The sequence below is a fragment of the Takifugu flavidus genome, chromosome 18, assembly GCF_003711565.1.
Source record: "Takifugu flavidus isolate HTHZ2018 chromosome 18, ASM371156v2, whole genome shotgun sequence".
NCBI classification, from domain to species: Eukaryota; Metazoa; Chordata; class Actinopteri; order Tetraodontiformes; family Tetraodontidae; genus Takifugu; species Takifugu flavidus.
The window spans coordinates 347,335-362,706 of record NC_079537.1 but is presented as its reverse complement, the minus strand read 5'-3'; the positions used below and the strand labels follow the sequence as shown (position 1 = coordinate 362,706).

General features: G+C 39.4%; 1 protein-coding gene across 1 annotated transcript in view; it reads right to left on the bottom strand.

The window, feature by feature from the left end:
• The window catches only part of usp43b (ubiquitin specific peptidase 43b), a 41,468-nt gene extending 26,363 nt beyond the window's left edge, over positions 1-15,105 (bottom strand). Inside the window, exons 1-3 of the mRNA XM_057014356.1 lie at positions 14,275-15,105; positions 11,041-11,184; positions 3,311-3,414 (exon numbers count right to left, since the gene is read on the bottom strand). Of these exons, the coding sequence (XP_056870336.1) occupies positions 3,311-3,414; positions 11,041-11,184; positions 14,275-14,859 (833 nt within the window). The 5' untranslated portion in view covers positions 14,860-15,105. The remainder of the gene's footprint in view (positions 1-3,310; positions 3,415-11,040; positions 11,185-14,274) is intronic.
• Between the last annotated feature and the right edge of the window lie 267 nt (positions 15,106-15,372).

Genomic DNA, 15,372 nt, shown 5'->3' with positions numbered 1-15,372 from the left:
TCATTCTCTTTTCTATTGATAATTAAAAGCACAAGCCAATCCTAACAAAGTGAGTAAAAAACAAACACTGCTGAAATGCTTCTTTATATAGGAGTGAAGACAACATGCTGAGACAGCTGTGGGATTGAAGGCAACAAATTAAAGAAAGCTGCACTAAAAATAACATATTAAGAGTACTACATAGGTAATTTCCATGCCCCAAACCCACTCTGTGTAGCATGTGGCTACCCAAGTAGAGATTTTAATGGGCTGGTATGGAGGAGTATGGAGTACTGGCATTTCTCTGTTTTAGCCTCTTGCGTACCGGGATTTCTCATGAACCCATTGTATCCTGTCCTGTTCCATTTCACTCTTTATGTATTTTGAGTTTCTGAGTTTCTAAACTCAATGTTTTGAGCATGTGAGGAAGAATTAAACCAGCTTACAAAGAGAAAGACCGGGTTCAGCTTGGTGTGATTTGTTGGGGGATGGTGGGAATTAACAGCCCCCACCCGTGCTAAATTTCATCCTAAGGGTGACAACCCTCTTCAATTGAAGCAGGCAGGTTTTGATAGTTTTTTTTACCCTTATATGAAATGGGTGTGTTTAAGCACAGCAGATCATCACAGAGGCACATAGTAACTTCAATGAAGTTTGCCACAGACAAAGGGAAATGCAAAGGAATTGTCCAGCAGGTGAATATCCTGACAGCGTACATAGTGAAACCAGTGTGGCAATACAAAAGTCACTGTTCAACAGGCAGTAACAGGATAGGTCATAGAAACTCACACTACTTTCACAAAGCAGGTAATCTCTACACAGCTACAGGAACAGGCCAAGGGAGAAGGACAGAACTTTTGGTGGGGGACAGAAGGCTGAGGAAATTACAGGGATTAAAGAATGGCTGGCAAGAGGAAATCAGTCCTGGAGTGTGTCTTGCAGAGTCTTGCATTCATAAAACAATCTGGTAGAAAGTGTGTGGAGAACAGGAGTGTTCCTTCTGAGCCAGCCTGAATGAAAGTAGGTGAGTGGTGATGCCTTGATAAGATGGGTGTAGCTCACAGTCAGATTAGAGCAATGGTGGGGTGAATGGAAAAATACTGCATGAGGTGAGCAGAATTACAGAACTGTGACAGGATTGCCTACATTGCTGGCACTAACTTTCACCAGATCCAAATGGCATTGTCAGAATTTTTGAATGTCCCCATCCCCTCTATAAAGAGGGGAAGAGTTCAGAGCACCATGGAATTGTTTTTCCATGATAAATAAAATTGAGCCAGAGAACTGTAGTGTAATTCTGTGTAAATGAAGATGAAACAAAGATGATAATGACACATAAAATGTGATGATAGGTAAAATGAATTAATAAAAGTCCAAGTTTGGTTTGTTGGATTTAAATTGTTTGAACATGTTTAATGGCTGTGATGAGTGCACAGTGACAAACTGGGCCACTACAAGCGCAATTCTTCGCTCCATCAACCTTAGTTGCATCACATCAGACACTGTATTGCAAATTGTATGTAGTTTAGCCTTCAGTCTAGAAAAGAGTGTGCTCTCAAAAGGGAAAGATGTAATGATAGTGAACTGGCTTTCACTATGATGATTGTTGAATCATCAATGTTGCCCAATTGTGCATCACACATCTACATCTTTACAATATAGTCTGTGTGGGGTTTTGGTCATGTATTGGTAGTTTTGGCAGTGTCCATAAAGCTGGTAAGCAGAAGGAAGTATGACATGCTCTAAAATCTCCTAGTCAACGGCTGCATTGACCATGGACCTGATAAAACATAGTGCACTAACACCAGCAGATGAAATGGCTCACCAAACCATCACTGACAGTGGAAACTTTACACAAGATGATAAATTGCTTGTATTCTGTTCATCACTACTCTTTATGCAAAATCTAGGGCCTTGATTTGTAACTGACATGAAACATGTACTTTAATCTGAGTGCTTTCTGCCCTTAGCCCACGTAGGAGCCCTCTTATGTTGTTTCAAGAATGGCTTGACAAACGGAATGCTATGGTTGCAGCCTTTCTTCTCAATAAGTCTGCGTGTGCCAGCTCCTGAAACACTGACTCCAGCTGTATTCCATGTGCTTATCCTTGTTACTTTTGCACCTTTGTCTACGATATTTTATTCCCTTCCATTCATTCATTCTACTTGTCCAGGGAGAGTCCATTTAAAGGTTCAATGAACCTTTGGAGGTATTTTGAATATCATTTACCTCAGGGATGCTCAATAGGTTGATCGCCAAGGTACTATTGGTAGATCGCATGACAATAAAAAAATAGACGTCAGCCTATCATCCGTCCCGTCACTTGATTGATATACAGGGCAGTCAGTCAGATGAAATCTGAACTTTTTGACACTTAACTTACTGTGCATGTGCAAACAACAGCTATAAGTGCAGCAAAGCTAACAAGCTCGTCAGTTTATTACTGCGTTTTTTTCGCTTTAGTTTTTTTCTCTTAAACTTAAGAAAGGGTATTAAAATGAGTGGGGGAGCTGGACCAAGAAAGAACAATAAAACTTTCATACGTAATGGGAGAAGGACTTTTTTCAGGATGACATTTTCAAAGTGCGTTTGCCTCATCTGCCAGTCTACCAGCGCAATACCAAATAAGGGAAATGTGTGGAGTGGCATTTTCGGATTGTTCATGGAAAATACGACACCAAATTCCTGTGGAAAGCAAGCTGAGGAAGAGGAAGGGAAATAAACTAAAGTCCCAGTTGTTTTTCACAATGGCAAAAAATGTACATAGTTAATTATGTTGTGTTGTGCAGCATGTGCGGTTATGCAACGTACATCAACATAAATTATAAGAATCCTCAATACTTTCCTAAAGAAATATAATGGGTCGATAATTTTGACTTGGTCGTTTCATAAGTAGCTTGCATGCTGAAAAGTGTGAACACCCCTGATTTACCAAATTGAGATGGCCAGAGGGTATCAGGTTTGTTGCTGTTTCACCTCTGTTTGGGATGGACCAGGTGTTTGATTTTAAAAAATGAGCAAGTGCAGTTATAGTAGAAAACAGTGATAATCAAGCAAGCACCCACTATAATTAATAAGCCAATGGAGGATTACACCGGAAAATGATTGAAAATTCAATTTGAAAAGACTTTTGAAAAGCTTAAATGAAAAGATTCAGGGTTAAGAGCATTAACCCCCCCCCCCCCCAAAAAAAAAAAAAAAATCAAAGCAAAACAAAAAAATACCCACAGCATTTAAAAAAGTGGTATTAGCTACATACAGTTTGGATAATAACATTGTTAGGCTCATCACTTATAATAGACTTGTTGCTCATCACAAATGTAGACTTACTTGTACTGTGCCTGAAAATGTTCCTTAACAAAGCTATGCTGGAGACCTTCTTGCTCGGGCTGAGACTGGTCAGAATATTGTATTTCCTTACTTCCATCATTACCCTGCAACACAGAGAAGGAAGGTCATTAACATTAATTATATTAATAATATATAATTCTTGCAAATCCATTACTGGTTGTCAGTGACTATACTGACTACATGGATGTTCAATATCATTCCAAAATATTATAAAATTGAACAGAAAGCATCTTCAGATTTCAGTTTCCTGAAAGCTATGTTAAGTGGCTGCAGGTATGTTATCGAACTATTTACCCTTGTTGGCTATGGCAGCTGTAAGTGCACTATTCCCTTTCTATTGAATGTCTGTTAACTATTCCTTCCCTCTCCAGCATTAACCTTTAGCTAACCCATTCCCAGGCCATGTCCATGACTTTGGCTTATAGCAGGCTAAATAGAAAGCTTTGAATTTTTAAACACAAGGAAGTGGAAGGCAAGAAACTGAAGTGAGACAGAGAAATGGACAAACGTCCCAAAGATTACTAACAAACATCATAAGTCTAATCCACAAGCCTGTTGACAGTACAGAGGTATGTGCCAATGCACATGAACTAAGGAGAGTAAAGAATGATACGGCACTCAACTGTGTTGTTGGTGGGTGGAGAACTGAGCAGTGGATTGGCAGTGTCAACAGGAGACCAAACAACACAGACTGTGAGATCTGGGCCAACAGTAGATAACTAGAGCAGAGTGCCAAAGCAATGCATAGAGCTGTGCATGATAAGTAGCTGGCTACTGCTAACTGAGAGCAGAGAATACTGCTGGAGTTTAACTGGAATAGCATTTAATACATACTTCTGATAGATCATGCTTTTCAGAGTTATTTCTTACTAAGAGAGACAACTGATTTTAATCACTATATCCAATTTGAACATCAAAAAGAGTTATAGTTTAGGTAGTATTTCAGAAAGTTAACATGAAATGACATGATTCCATTAAATGAATAAATAAAACCCTGATGAAGTACAGCAGCCACGGCAGACATGAAATGGATTTATTGAGATGGTGAATAATAATGTCCATAACCTGCAGCTTATTTTAAATAATACAATTTATTTCTATGCTCTCTACCTATTCACTCTTCTACCTGTCCTCCCCCTTCTCCTCCCTCTCTACCCAGCCGGCCATCAGCAGGAGGCTACATGAGCCTGGTCCTGCTCAAGGTTTCTTCCTGTTAAAGGGGAGTTTTTCCTTGCCACTGTTGCTTGTTGGGGGCCAGGCCTTGGGATTCTGGAAAGCACCTAGAAACAATTTTGATTGTAACAGATGCTATATAAATAAAGATTGATTGATTGATTGATAACTTCTAAACATATGGTTTAAACCAAAGTAAGCTTTAAGGCAAGAATTCATTTGGTCTGTGAAAGTACAGACAAACAGTATGTGTTTTTATATCACAAAAAAATAATTTAACAGTCTAAACAGTATTTTTACACCCACCGATAATTAGCACTATAAAAACACTTACAGTCTATTCTTTATCTTAATTACTTTGCTTCATAGAGCAAATCCTAATGGTGACTGGAGTTAGGAGTGAGTGATACTTCTCTAGAAAATGTTTCTTTTTCTTTGTTTTTGTGCAGCATCTATGCATGTTTGTTGAGATAAATCTCAGACATTTATCCTGGAGTTCTTCACACCCCAACTACAAATCCCAGAAGGCATTATTGAGCAGAGCAGGCGCTAATGGGGTACAGGCATTAAAGCAAAGGATGCCAACAGACTTAACAAACTCATCAAAAAGGCAGGGTCTGTTGTTGGCTGTAGACTTGATAACTTGGACGAGGTGGTGAGGGACAGGATGGTGTTGAAACTGCGGACAATCATGGACAGTTCCTCCCACCCCCTCCATAACACAGTGGACAAACTGAGGAGCAGCTTCAGCAACAGACTCCTGCAGCCTCGCTGCTCTAAGGAACGGTACAGGAAGTCATTCCTGCCGTCTGCCATCAGACTATATAACTCATCCAAACCCAGCCAATAACAATAACTGTGTAATGTTCGTGTTGTAATTTTATTTCTAATTTATTCTATATTTATGTATATATGCTTATAATGCCTATAATATGTATATATTATATTATGTATATATCAATCAATCAATCAATCTTTATTTATATAGCGTCTTATACAATCAAAATTGTTTCAAGGCGCTTTCCAGAATCCCAGGGCCTGACCCCAGACAAGCAACAGTGGCAAGGAAAAACTCCCCTTTAACAGGAAGAAACCTTGAGCAGGACCAGGCTCATGTAGGGGGACCCTCCTGCTGATGGCCGGCTGGGTAGAGAGAGAGGAGAGGAGAGGAGAGGAGAGGAGAGGAGAGGAGAGGAGAGAGAGGAGAGGAGAGGAGAGGAGAGGAGAGGAGAGAGGAGAGGAGAGGAGAGAGGAGAGGAGAGGAGAGGAAACCATGACCCAGTGGGGTGACAGAAGCCTGTCAGGTGATCATGTTTCTGGACCCCGGCAGCCTTGGCCTATAACAGCATAGCTAAGATGTTAACCTAATGATTAGACGACCCCCTAAGTATGATAATTTTTTAAGCCTAATCTTAAAAGTGGCGATGGAGTCAGCCTCCCGTACCTGGACAGGGAGCTGGTTCCATAGCAGGGGGGCCTGATAGCTAAATGCTCGGCCCCCCATTCTACTCCTAGAGACTCTGGGAACCACAAGTAGACCAGCAATCTGAGAGCGGAGCGGTCTATTGGGCTGATAAGGTATCACTAGCTCCTCCAGGTAGGATGGAGCTAGGCCTCTGAGGACCTTGTAGGTCAAAAGAAGGGTTTTAAAAATTATTCTAAATTTAACGGGCAGCCAATGAAGCAATGCCAGTACAGGAGTAATGTGATCTCTTTTGTCAATACCTGTCAGAACTCTGGCTGCAGCATTTTGGATCAACTGGAGGCTTCTTAAAGAGGAGTTTGGACACCCTGATAATAAAGAGTTACAGTAGTCCAGCCTGGAAGTAACAAATGCATGGACTAACTTTTCAGCATCATGCCACGTCAGCAGTTTCCTGATCTTTGTGATGTTCCTCAAGTGAAAAAAGGCACTTCTAGAGACTAATTTAATGTGTGAGTTGAAGGAGAGATTTTGATCAAAAGTTACTCCTAGATTCCTCACAGAGAGACTAGATGTTAATGAGATACCATCTAGAGTGATCCTGTGATCTAATCTATCCCTGAGAGGTTCAGGACCAAACACCATGACCTCAGTTTTTCCTGGGTTAAGGAGGAGGAAATTTGAAGACATCCAGGACTTTATGTCTTTAAGACAGGTCTGGAGCTTCACTAACTTCTCTGTCTCTTCGGGTTTCATGGATAAATAGAGCTGAGTGTCATCAGCATAACAATGAAAATTTATCCCATGCTGCCGAATAATGTTCCCTAAGGGAAGCATGTACAATGTGAAGAGGATTGGTCCGAGTACAGAACCTTGAGGAACTCCATGGCTAACCCTACTGTATGAGGAGGGAACACCATGGACATGGGCAAACTGGTATCTATCAGATAAGTATGATCTAAACCAGTCTAGTGCTGTCCCTTTAATCCCAATCACATGTTCCAGTCTCTGTAACAGGATGCTGTGATCAACTGTATCAAAAGCAGCACTGAGGTCCAGCAGAACCAGCATAGAGACCAGTCCATGATCGGAAGCTATGAGAAGATCATTAGTGACTTTAAGAAGTGCTGTTTCTGTGCTGCGATGAGCTCTAAAGCCTGACTGAAACATCTCAAACTGGCTGCAGGTGCTCCAGTAACTGAGTCACCACAACCTTCTCTAGAACTTTAGAGATAAAAGGAAGGTTGGATATTGGCCTATAATTTGCTAAAACATCAGGATCCAGTGATGGTTTTTTTAAGCAACGGCCTAATCACTGCCACCTTGTAGGACATAACCTGTACATAACCTGACACTAAAGAACCATTGATCTGGTCCAGGATAGAACTGCCTATCAATGGTAAAACATCCTTCAACAGGTGTGTTGGGATGGGATCTAAAAGACACGTGGTGGTCTTGGATTTCTGAATTAGCGATGACGCCTCAGAAAAATATATAGGGCTGAAGGAGCTTAAGGGCTCGTTGGAGACCCTGTATGTTCCCACAGTCGGCACATCTGGTGATGGTCCAGTTGTTGGGATGGCCTGGTTAGTTTTCTCTCTGATAGCTAGAACTTTATCAGTGAAGAAGCTCATGAAGTCTTCACCACTCAGGGAAGAAGGGATACGTGGATCTAAAACACTGTGACTCTTAGTTAATTTGGCCACAGTGCTGAAAAGAAACCTGGGGTTGCTCTTATTTTCCTCAATCAAAGAAGAAAAATAAGATGTTCTAGCCTTGCGAAGGGCCTTTTTGTAAACTAATAGACAGTCTTTCCAGGCTACATGGTAGCTGTCTATTTTACAAGAATGCCACTTCCTTTCCATATATTATATATATATGCTTATAACATTCTAATCTTATCTGTATTTTTTATTTTTTTTTCTGTCTCTTTACTCTGCATACGCTGCTACTAGAATTCAATTTCCCCACGGGGATGAATAAAGTTCATCTTAATCTTAATCTTAATCTTAATCACAAAGTGGGGACACCTGAAAGCTGCACTGGAGGCAGCACTTAGGGCCTCATTCCGCACTAAAAGGTACTCATTCTGGGAAAGAAGATCACTGAGGAACAAAAGAGAAGACAATTGACAAAGAGAAGACGATTTCAACACAGGGTTCCTCCCAAAGACGTCATTGGTATGAAAGAAACTTTGATTTGATGGAGATATTTGTTTTTGTTTGAATTGTTTGCTAAATTGTTTCTTTTTGTTTTAAAGGTTTTCAACCTACTCTTAATCCTAAGTCTGATATAATGCCAATGCAAGCCAAACAATCTTGAAAATAAAATAAAGATTGAAGAAACGGAAGAGTTGATCTAGCGTCCTTTGGGGTTTTATGGAACCAGGCCATTTCAAGTTGGGCAGGTGTTGAAATAAGGCAGATAACTTGACAATGTTTATATGAGCAGGTTTCAATATCACAAACCTTGCACTACTTCCCAGACTTTTCCAGACATGTTAGTAGAGTGATCTATTTCTCAATTATAAAGGGAATTTTAGAAATATAAATTTAAAATCTCCTTAATAGACTTGCCTAATAATGATGGGTTATGGGATGGGACAGCGGAAGGATTGTAAAGAAAAGTTCAGGGTTATTCCCAGTAGAGTTGATATGAATAATTTAAAAAGGCCTTAGAAATACACAAAATATTGAGTTATGGTGCTGGAGAAAGCACTATGATGGTCTGAATACCAGACCCAGCAAGCCTGAATCTCCAATCCCCATGGTTGTACCACACACACACACACACACAGAAATGGTGCTACTGAGTAATGGAACAACTGAAAATAGTACACACTGACACAGGGCATTGATGAATAACGTGCATGTTCCTTAATGATGGTCCCTGTCAACAAATATCCCCCAAGATAATGGCTATGGAGGTTTCTCTCCAACCTTTCAGCAGTCTATGCCTGGATCTTTCTGGGTGGAATAACACGTACAGCTGTGCACTGACTTAATCTAAGGATCAACTGTTTAAACCCTCCTCATCTCTCATAAAATTAGCTACTACCGCTTACTGATTATAAATTCAATGTTCTATTAAAGAAGTCACTGTCTGGTAAGAAAATAACTGCAACTGAACTCTAATGTATGGATTAAACACCCAATAATTTTAATGGTTACTGATTAATTAGTTTAATTGTATCAGTGATGAGGGATCACCAGTAAATGATCTTCATTCCACTTTATTCATTAAAAAGAAAGTCTCTGAGTAAAGTGTGTTTGACCTCTCATAATTCTATTTATACTCTGTATCTGCAACATGTGAATTATTGTTAAAAAGTTCTAACATTAATGTTTTTTTTTTGTTTTTATTTTACTATTTCCTATTTTCTTAGTGGCCTATAATGTTTGGATTATAAATTGGCTTCCTTTAATGATTTGTTCACTCTGTGAATTTGGGCTGCTCTGAACTAAATATAATCATGGTAAAACATGGCAATATCTTTGGCTGTGGTTCCTAAACATAATTTATATAACCAAGCAAAAGAAATGCAGCATTAGATGACTTACCTACCAATATGACACTGTCAATAAATACAGTTTATATTTAAAAAATGCTTTTATTTATAATATATCTTAACTATCTTATTAACCTTTATCCTTCTAATAAGCCCTTTAAGTGGAGTATAACTGGGTGCAAATTTCATACCATTTAACCTGAGTGCAAATTTCATACCATCTCGTGTGTAAATGCATACTGGTAGGACAATAAATGTCCTTGAGTCCTTGAAAGGCGATATAGTGAGTGTATTACATTTTAGCAATATTTTAATTAATTATACATATTTGTAAATATAAAAACTTTGATCTTATCAGGCAAATATATGACTGATCGTTCACTACATATCTGCAGAGAGCTTTAACTCCTCTCTCAGTAGCAGCACAAGTGCTTCTTTTTTCGCTGCCTCACCTCACAATGGGCCACATTGAATAACCAGACAGAGAGTGAGAAGGCTTCACATTTGCACCATGCATTCATAACTCATCAACTACCAACTACCAAAGCACTGAACAATGAAATTTACTCCCTTCAGGGAGCAGAGGATAAGCTGCCCAACTCAAGCGCTGTGTGGTGAGGACATGCACAGACTACGGTAATAAAATGGTTTGGATTAAGTCTTCTCTGTGATCCTGAATAAATCGGCTATGCCTAGGTGCTAGCAGAGAAAATAATCAGCTACAGTAAATCATTAATGAACTTAAAAACCAACAATAACACATGTTGCTTTTGAGTTCCTGACGCTTTGGTGTAAACACAACACAGGAAACTTAACGTCAGAATACTGACACTTAATTTAAAGAATTTGATTTAGAAATATTTTCTTATACAAAGCTCTTTTACATAGACAGAAAGAATTTTACTTTTGCCAAGTTAAATTTGGCGGTATAACTGATGAACCAAATGTTTGTTGTGTGTTGCCACATTCTCAACTGAATCTCTGTTCAGTGCCATTGCTTTGGGTGTACAGTCATTATATAAAAAAGCTATGTACTACTGTATTTAAACCATTCCTTTTTAAGCACTGTTGCAATGTGTTCTCATGCTGCCTAAAGCATAACTGCTTTCATCAGTGCCTTAAAACTAAAAATTGACAGGTATAAAAAGACATTTGCTTACTTATCCATCTGTTTGTCCAGTTTGTCAGGGAAAAGGTCTAACTACTGTGGAATTGCCTTTAAAAATTATTTAGAAAAAATAAAAGACAGGTCAACCAAGATTGCAAGAGGAGACACATCGTTCTAACTGACCTTGGCTCTCCTGTTCTGCAGACATTAGTTTCCAAAGAATTGAAGCCTATTGCCAATAAAAATAATCATAAATAATGCCACTATAATTTATTGAACCTGTAAAGCTACAAAAATAAAGTATATTTACTTTAAAAGTGACCAAAAATGAATGGTAGCAAAGTTCAAAGGTTCAAAGTTCAAAACACCATACAGTAGATCAGTATATCGGATGTGATGTGCAGCAGAAACAATTCCAACAATAATCATCATCATCATCATCCAATCATACAAAACTGCCATAGACATCAATAATATAAAGCCACCTGCCATCTTACCTCTCCAAAAACGTTCATTGTGTTGTTATTCTGGGTAGCCGGGTTAACATCTTCGTGAACACGGTCCAGCAACCACAAAAGGAACTCAAGTGCATCATGTTGAGAGTTACCACGAAACTGTGATCCATATTTTGATACAATGAGCTGGAGGGAATAAAAACATAAATTGTATTAAATAAATTAGTTCAACTGTTGTACTAAATTACTACTGTACTAAGTAGGCATCAGGATCAAGGAATGGTTCAATAGTGTAACAACAAATTGTACTGAAATATTTGAATTTGTAGGTTATTACACCTTGAAACATTGTGAGTTGTGAGTTCACGATGAAACCCCTAATTACGTTTCCCTTTTCTGAATGTTAAGAATGGCTAAATGCTTGTGATCTGCTGCGTGGTAAAATTTAGAAAGGACTGGCAAGAGGCAATGCTGCAATTCACCAAGTAACCCTGATACACATTCAATCTTAAAACTCAGTTCTATTTTACTACTGACCATGTGGATGCGAGAAAAAAAAAAGCAAATTTAACAATTGAGATATGTTTAAAAAAAATGAACAAACAGCCATAGAAACTAACAAATTTAATTGCAATTCAATCTGTTCAAATACACTGATTTATAGTGCTACATTTATATTATATGTATCATTATAGTGTTAAATTTAAATTTGTCTTGCCCGACCATTAGTGCAACTTTTTGATGTGTGTAAATAGTGTGTGGCACTACAAATCATTCTTTGCAATACAGAGTGGTGTAACATTAACCATGGGAACCATGGGCACACACTGGCCTACAGCTGTTGGGCAGTTCAGTAATAACAGTAATTATCTTAAACTGCTTAAAGGTGGTAATTGTCTCGGTAATATAATTGAGGTTGCAGAAAATGTTGTTTTGGTTTTATTGTTCTCTATGGCATAATTGCCACTCTGTAAAGTGTATAATCATCTAAATCTAAGAAAGAAAAAACTACCCTCCTATTTACATCTGCATCACATACCTAAAAAAAAATGTTTCAAACATTTCATTTTCAGCTTATTCAAGTTGATAGTATCAATTGAGACTTAAATATTAGACAGATTTGACTTTAGCTATACAGCTGTCATAAATAAAAATGGATAACACCATCCACTGCAGAAAGGAGATGCCACAAAAAATAGTATTGAAGCCCTTCCCAAAAATGATTCTGCCCAGTTATTTAAGATAAGATTTACTTTATTTGCAAGGTTGTTCAACAGTGAGACAAATAGGATGAATGTTTTTGCTATCAAAATGAGACTTTTAATGTGTAAAGTATTTGACACATTACTGGTTTGATAAGAATGAGGTAGTCAATTACATTTGAGAAAAACATTTGTACAATGTAATTCTTTCATGTTGTGTTTCCTAAAAAAGGTCACACCACTGTTTTCCCATTCATTTTTATTTCAAGGATCCTGATTAGCATAGAAAAGTGTAAATGTACAATCATCTTCAACTACATCCGAACCCTTACAAAAAATATCATCAAATTAATGTGTTTATATGAATTTACATTAAGTGTAACCCTGCTAAATATAGAAGACAGTGGAACAAGAAAAGCCAAAAAAACTCTTACTTCTCCCACAGAGGTGGGGGCATATCTGAGAACGTAGGGGTACATGGAAAAAAGTAAGTTCCACCTCAGGTGCAGTGCCTAACTACACCAGGTAAGGGGACAAAAATTATAGTAAAAATACATTTTGTTTATAAACGTAATCATAATAACCTCCGGTTACATAAAATGCTGGAAACAGCCACCACAATGTTTCTTTGCATTATTTTGAGTGGTATAGTGTCAAATGTGATGCTTTTATCTGTTCTCATCTGTATTGCTAAGTAATGGTCATAATTGTGGTATCTTGTGGCCTATGAGGATATATGCTTATGAAAATTCAGGTCAGGTGGAAAAAAAAGATTAGGACTTTCATTTTAATTTAAAGCCTTAGTGTTGCAGTTTGGTCAGGGTCAAAATACTAAAATCTCCACTTTTAACTTCCTGTGTGGTATCAGTTACTTTAACTCAGCCCTATTTAGAAATGTCTGATTTACAGTAAACCTTAAGTAAGATGTCTGAATCATTGCAGCAGCAACAGAAACTAGAAGATTTCAAGACCCATATCTGAGTAGGTCTTATCCATTAAACCAGATATTTAGTCCTATCAAACCAGTAGAAAGGATGTCATTCCTGTTTGCTCAAGTCTACACACAACTTTTCTCTGTTTCTCAAGGCTCTGTGTTGGAGAAACCATCAACCTGACTGTTTGAGTTTCGGACTCTGACCCTGCCTAGGCCTCACAGTATAAACATGCTGCCCAACCAGGAGGGATGAAAGAAACAAGAACTATCCAGATCAAAAGCACACATCTGCACAAAGGTTTTAGGCAGTCACATTGTTCTACTGTGATATCTGTGTAATCTCATTAAACTCAGTGGACACTAAATCTTTTCTCCTCTTCTCACATCCTTAGCTCTTTCTTTATATCAGTTGGTGATGGAATGGGTCCTCTGTTGAAGTATTTCTTGTTCATCTCACAGGCATCAATAATTGAATGCTCTTTCCAAATAAAAAGTCAAGTGTCCTTTTTGGTTGTGTTAAAGAGGTAATTTCTGTCTGTCAAAAAACAACCTTAGAGTGCAAGCAGCTGTGGTATTACTCAACAGGCAATTTTTGATGGTATAAACTATGAACTGTGAACCTCTCATCATCACTAACCACAATGTGTTACACACTCTGTGTGTGTGTGTGTGTGTGTGTGTGTGGTGTGTGTGTGTGTGTGTGTGAGAGAGAGAGAGAGAGAGAGAGAGAGAGAGAGAGAGGAGAGAGAGAGAGAGAGAGAGAGAGTTTGTGTGCATGAACACACAAAGAATCTCAACACATGAAGTGCAAGAGAGAAAGTGTCAAGTGGTCGGTCTGTCTGTCTGTCGTAAACCGTTTACTGTTCTGTGAGATATGTGGATATAAACAAGGGTAAACACAAAAAAAGATTACATCCAATCAGGAGACTGTCAGGAGACAATGATATACTGCTGTGATCCGGTAGCCTGTAGCACTAGATAATTATACTCTGAGGTCGGATTGGAGATCTGACCATTTAAAAACATGATAACGTGAGTCGGTTGACCAAGCAAAAGAATGAACCGTTCATTTATCCAGCTCCTGATGCATTTTAAACGTCCCTTTTCTGAGTCTACTGGATGTAGCTGAGTTCAGGGTACCTTGAAGTCCACCGACAGCTGTGGGGTGTACTCCAGAGTCCACAGAGCCCGGACTAAAGTCGCAAGCTGTTCCGTCACCTCCCCCTTTACATGGCGCGTCCCATCGCTTCTTAGAACACCGTTTAGTCCGGTTTGAACCAGGTCGTGTTTGTACCGCTTTAAACCCAGGTACTCTGCCAGGACGTTGGTGTTGCTCAAGCACTGGACCACGGCGTTCATGAAACAGGTGTTGCCATGGTTTTTGAGTCCCATGACACCCGGAACTTGGTCTCCGTATTGATAAAGCAGCCTGTCTCTTCCGGCGCATAGGGGGGAGCATGTCAGAAGGTCTTTCGCCTCCTCTCGGCTGATTGCCGGCTCAGCACTCTGGCTGCAAGCAGCGACCTTCCCAAAGCCCCCATCGTCCTCCTCCCCGTCACGCTCACGCGTCACAAATTGGGTTAAAGTGACTAAAGTTTTGACGATTCTGTTCATAAAGCTCCCCACGGTCTTCAGCGACTTCTTTCGCAAAAGATTCCCCGGTTTTGGCTTTTTCTCTCTGCGCTTCTCCTCCTTCTGCATTATTTCCCCGCTCTGCTTCTCCATGGCAGCCCTGGTTTGAGTGCTCCCAGCCTGCTGATGATGTGGAATTCTGACACATGCGTGTCCCTCTTGCTCAGGGAGGTGACAACATCGCGGTGCCAAGGGGCACAACGAAGCACTGTTAATCTACCAGAGGAACCTTCGTTATCCATTGCTGGCACTTACTGAACGCCTTCTTTATTATAGTGCACATGGCTTCAGAGAGCAGCTCCAGCACTGAGCTCTTCCCTCCTACGTCTCACACTTGGAGAAAGGCTCGTGATTGTGGGACTGATCCCGCCCACTTTTCCAGCACATGAGGAAGATGAGGGAAAAGTGTCAAACTGTATTTGCACAGCAGAAACTAAAGAGGCATTTCAGAAGTCCGAAAAATGGCCACGGATACGTTAAAATCAGAGAGGACTGGACATTTCTCTCTGAACGCTCCCTGGATGACTGGTTTCACCAAGGCAACGCCAGGACAAAGGATATCTGTCCCAAGTCAAGCCTGAGAAAACGTTGTGGACACAGTTTTAT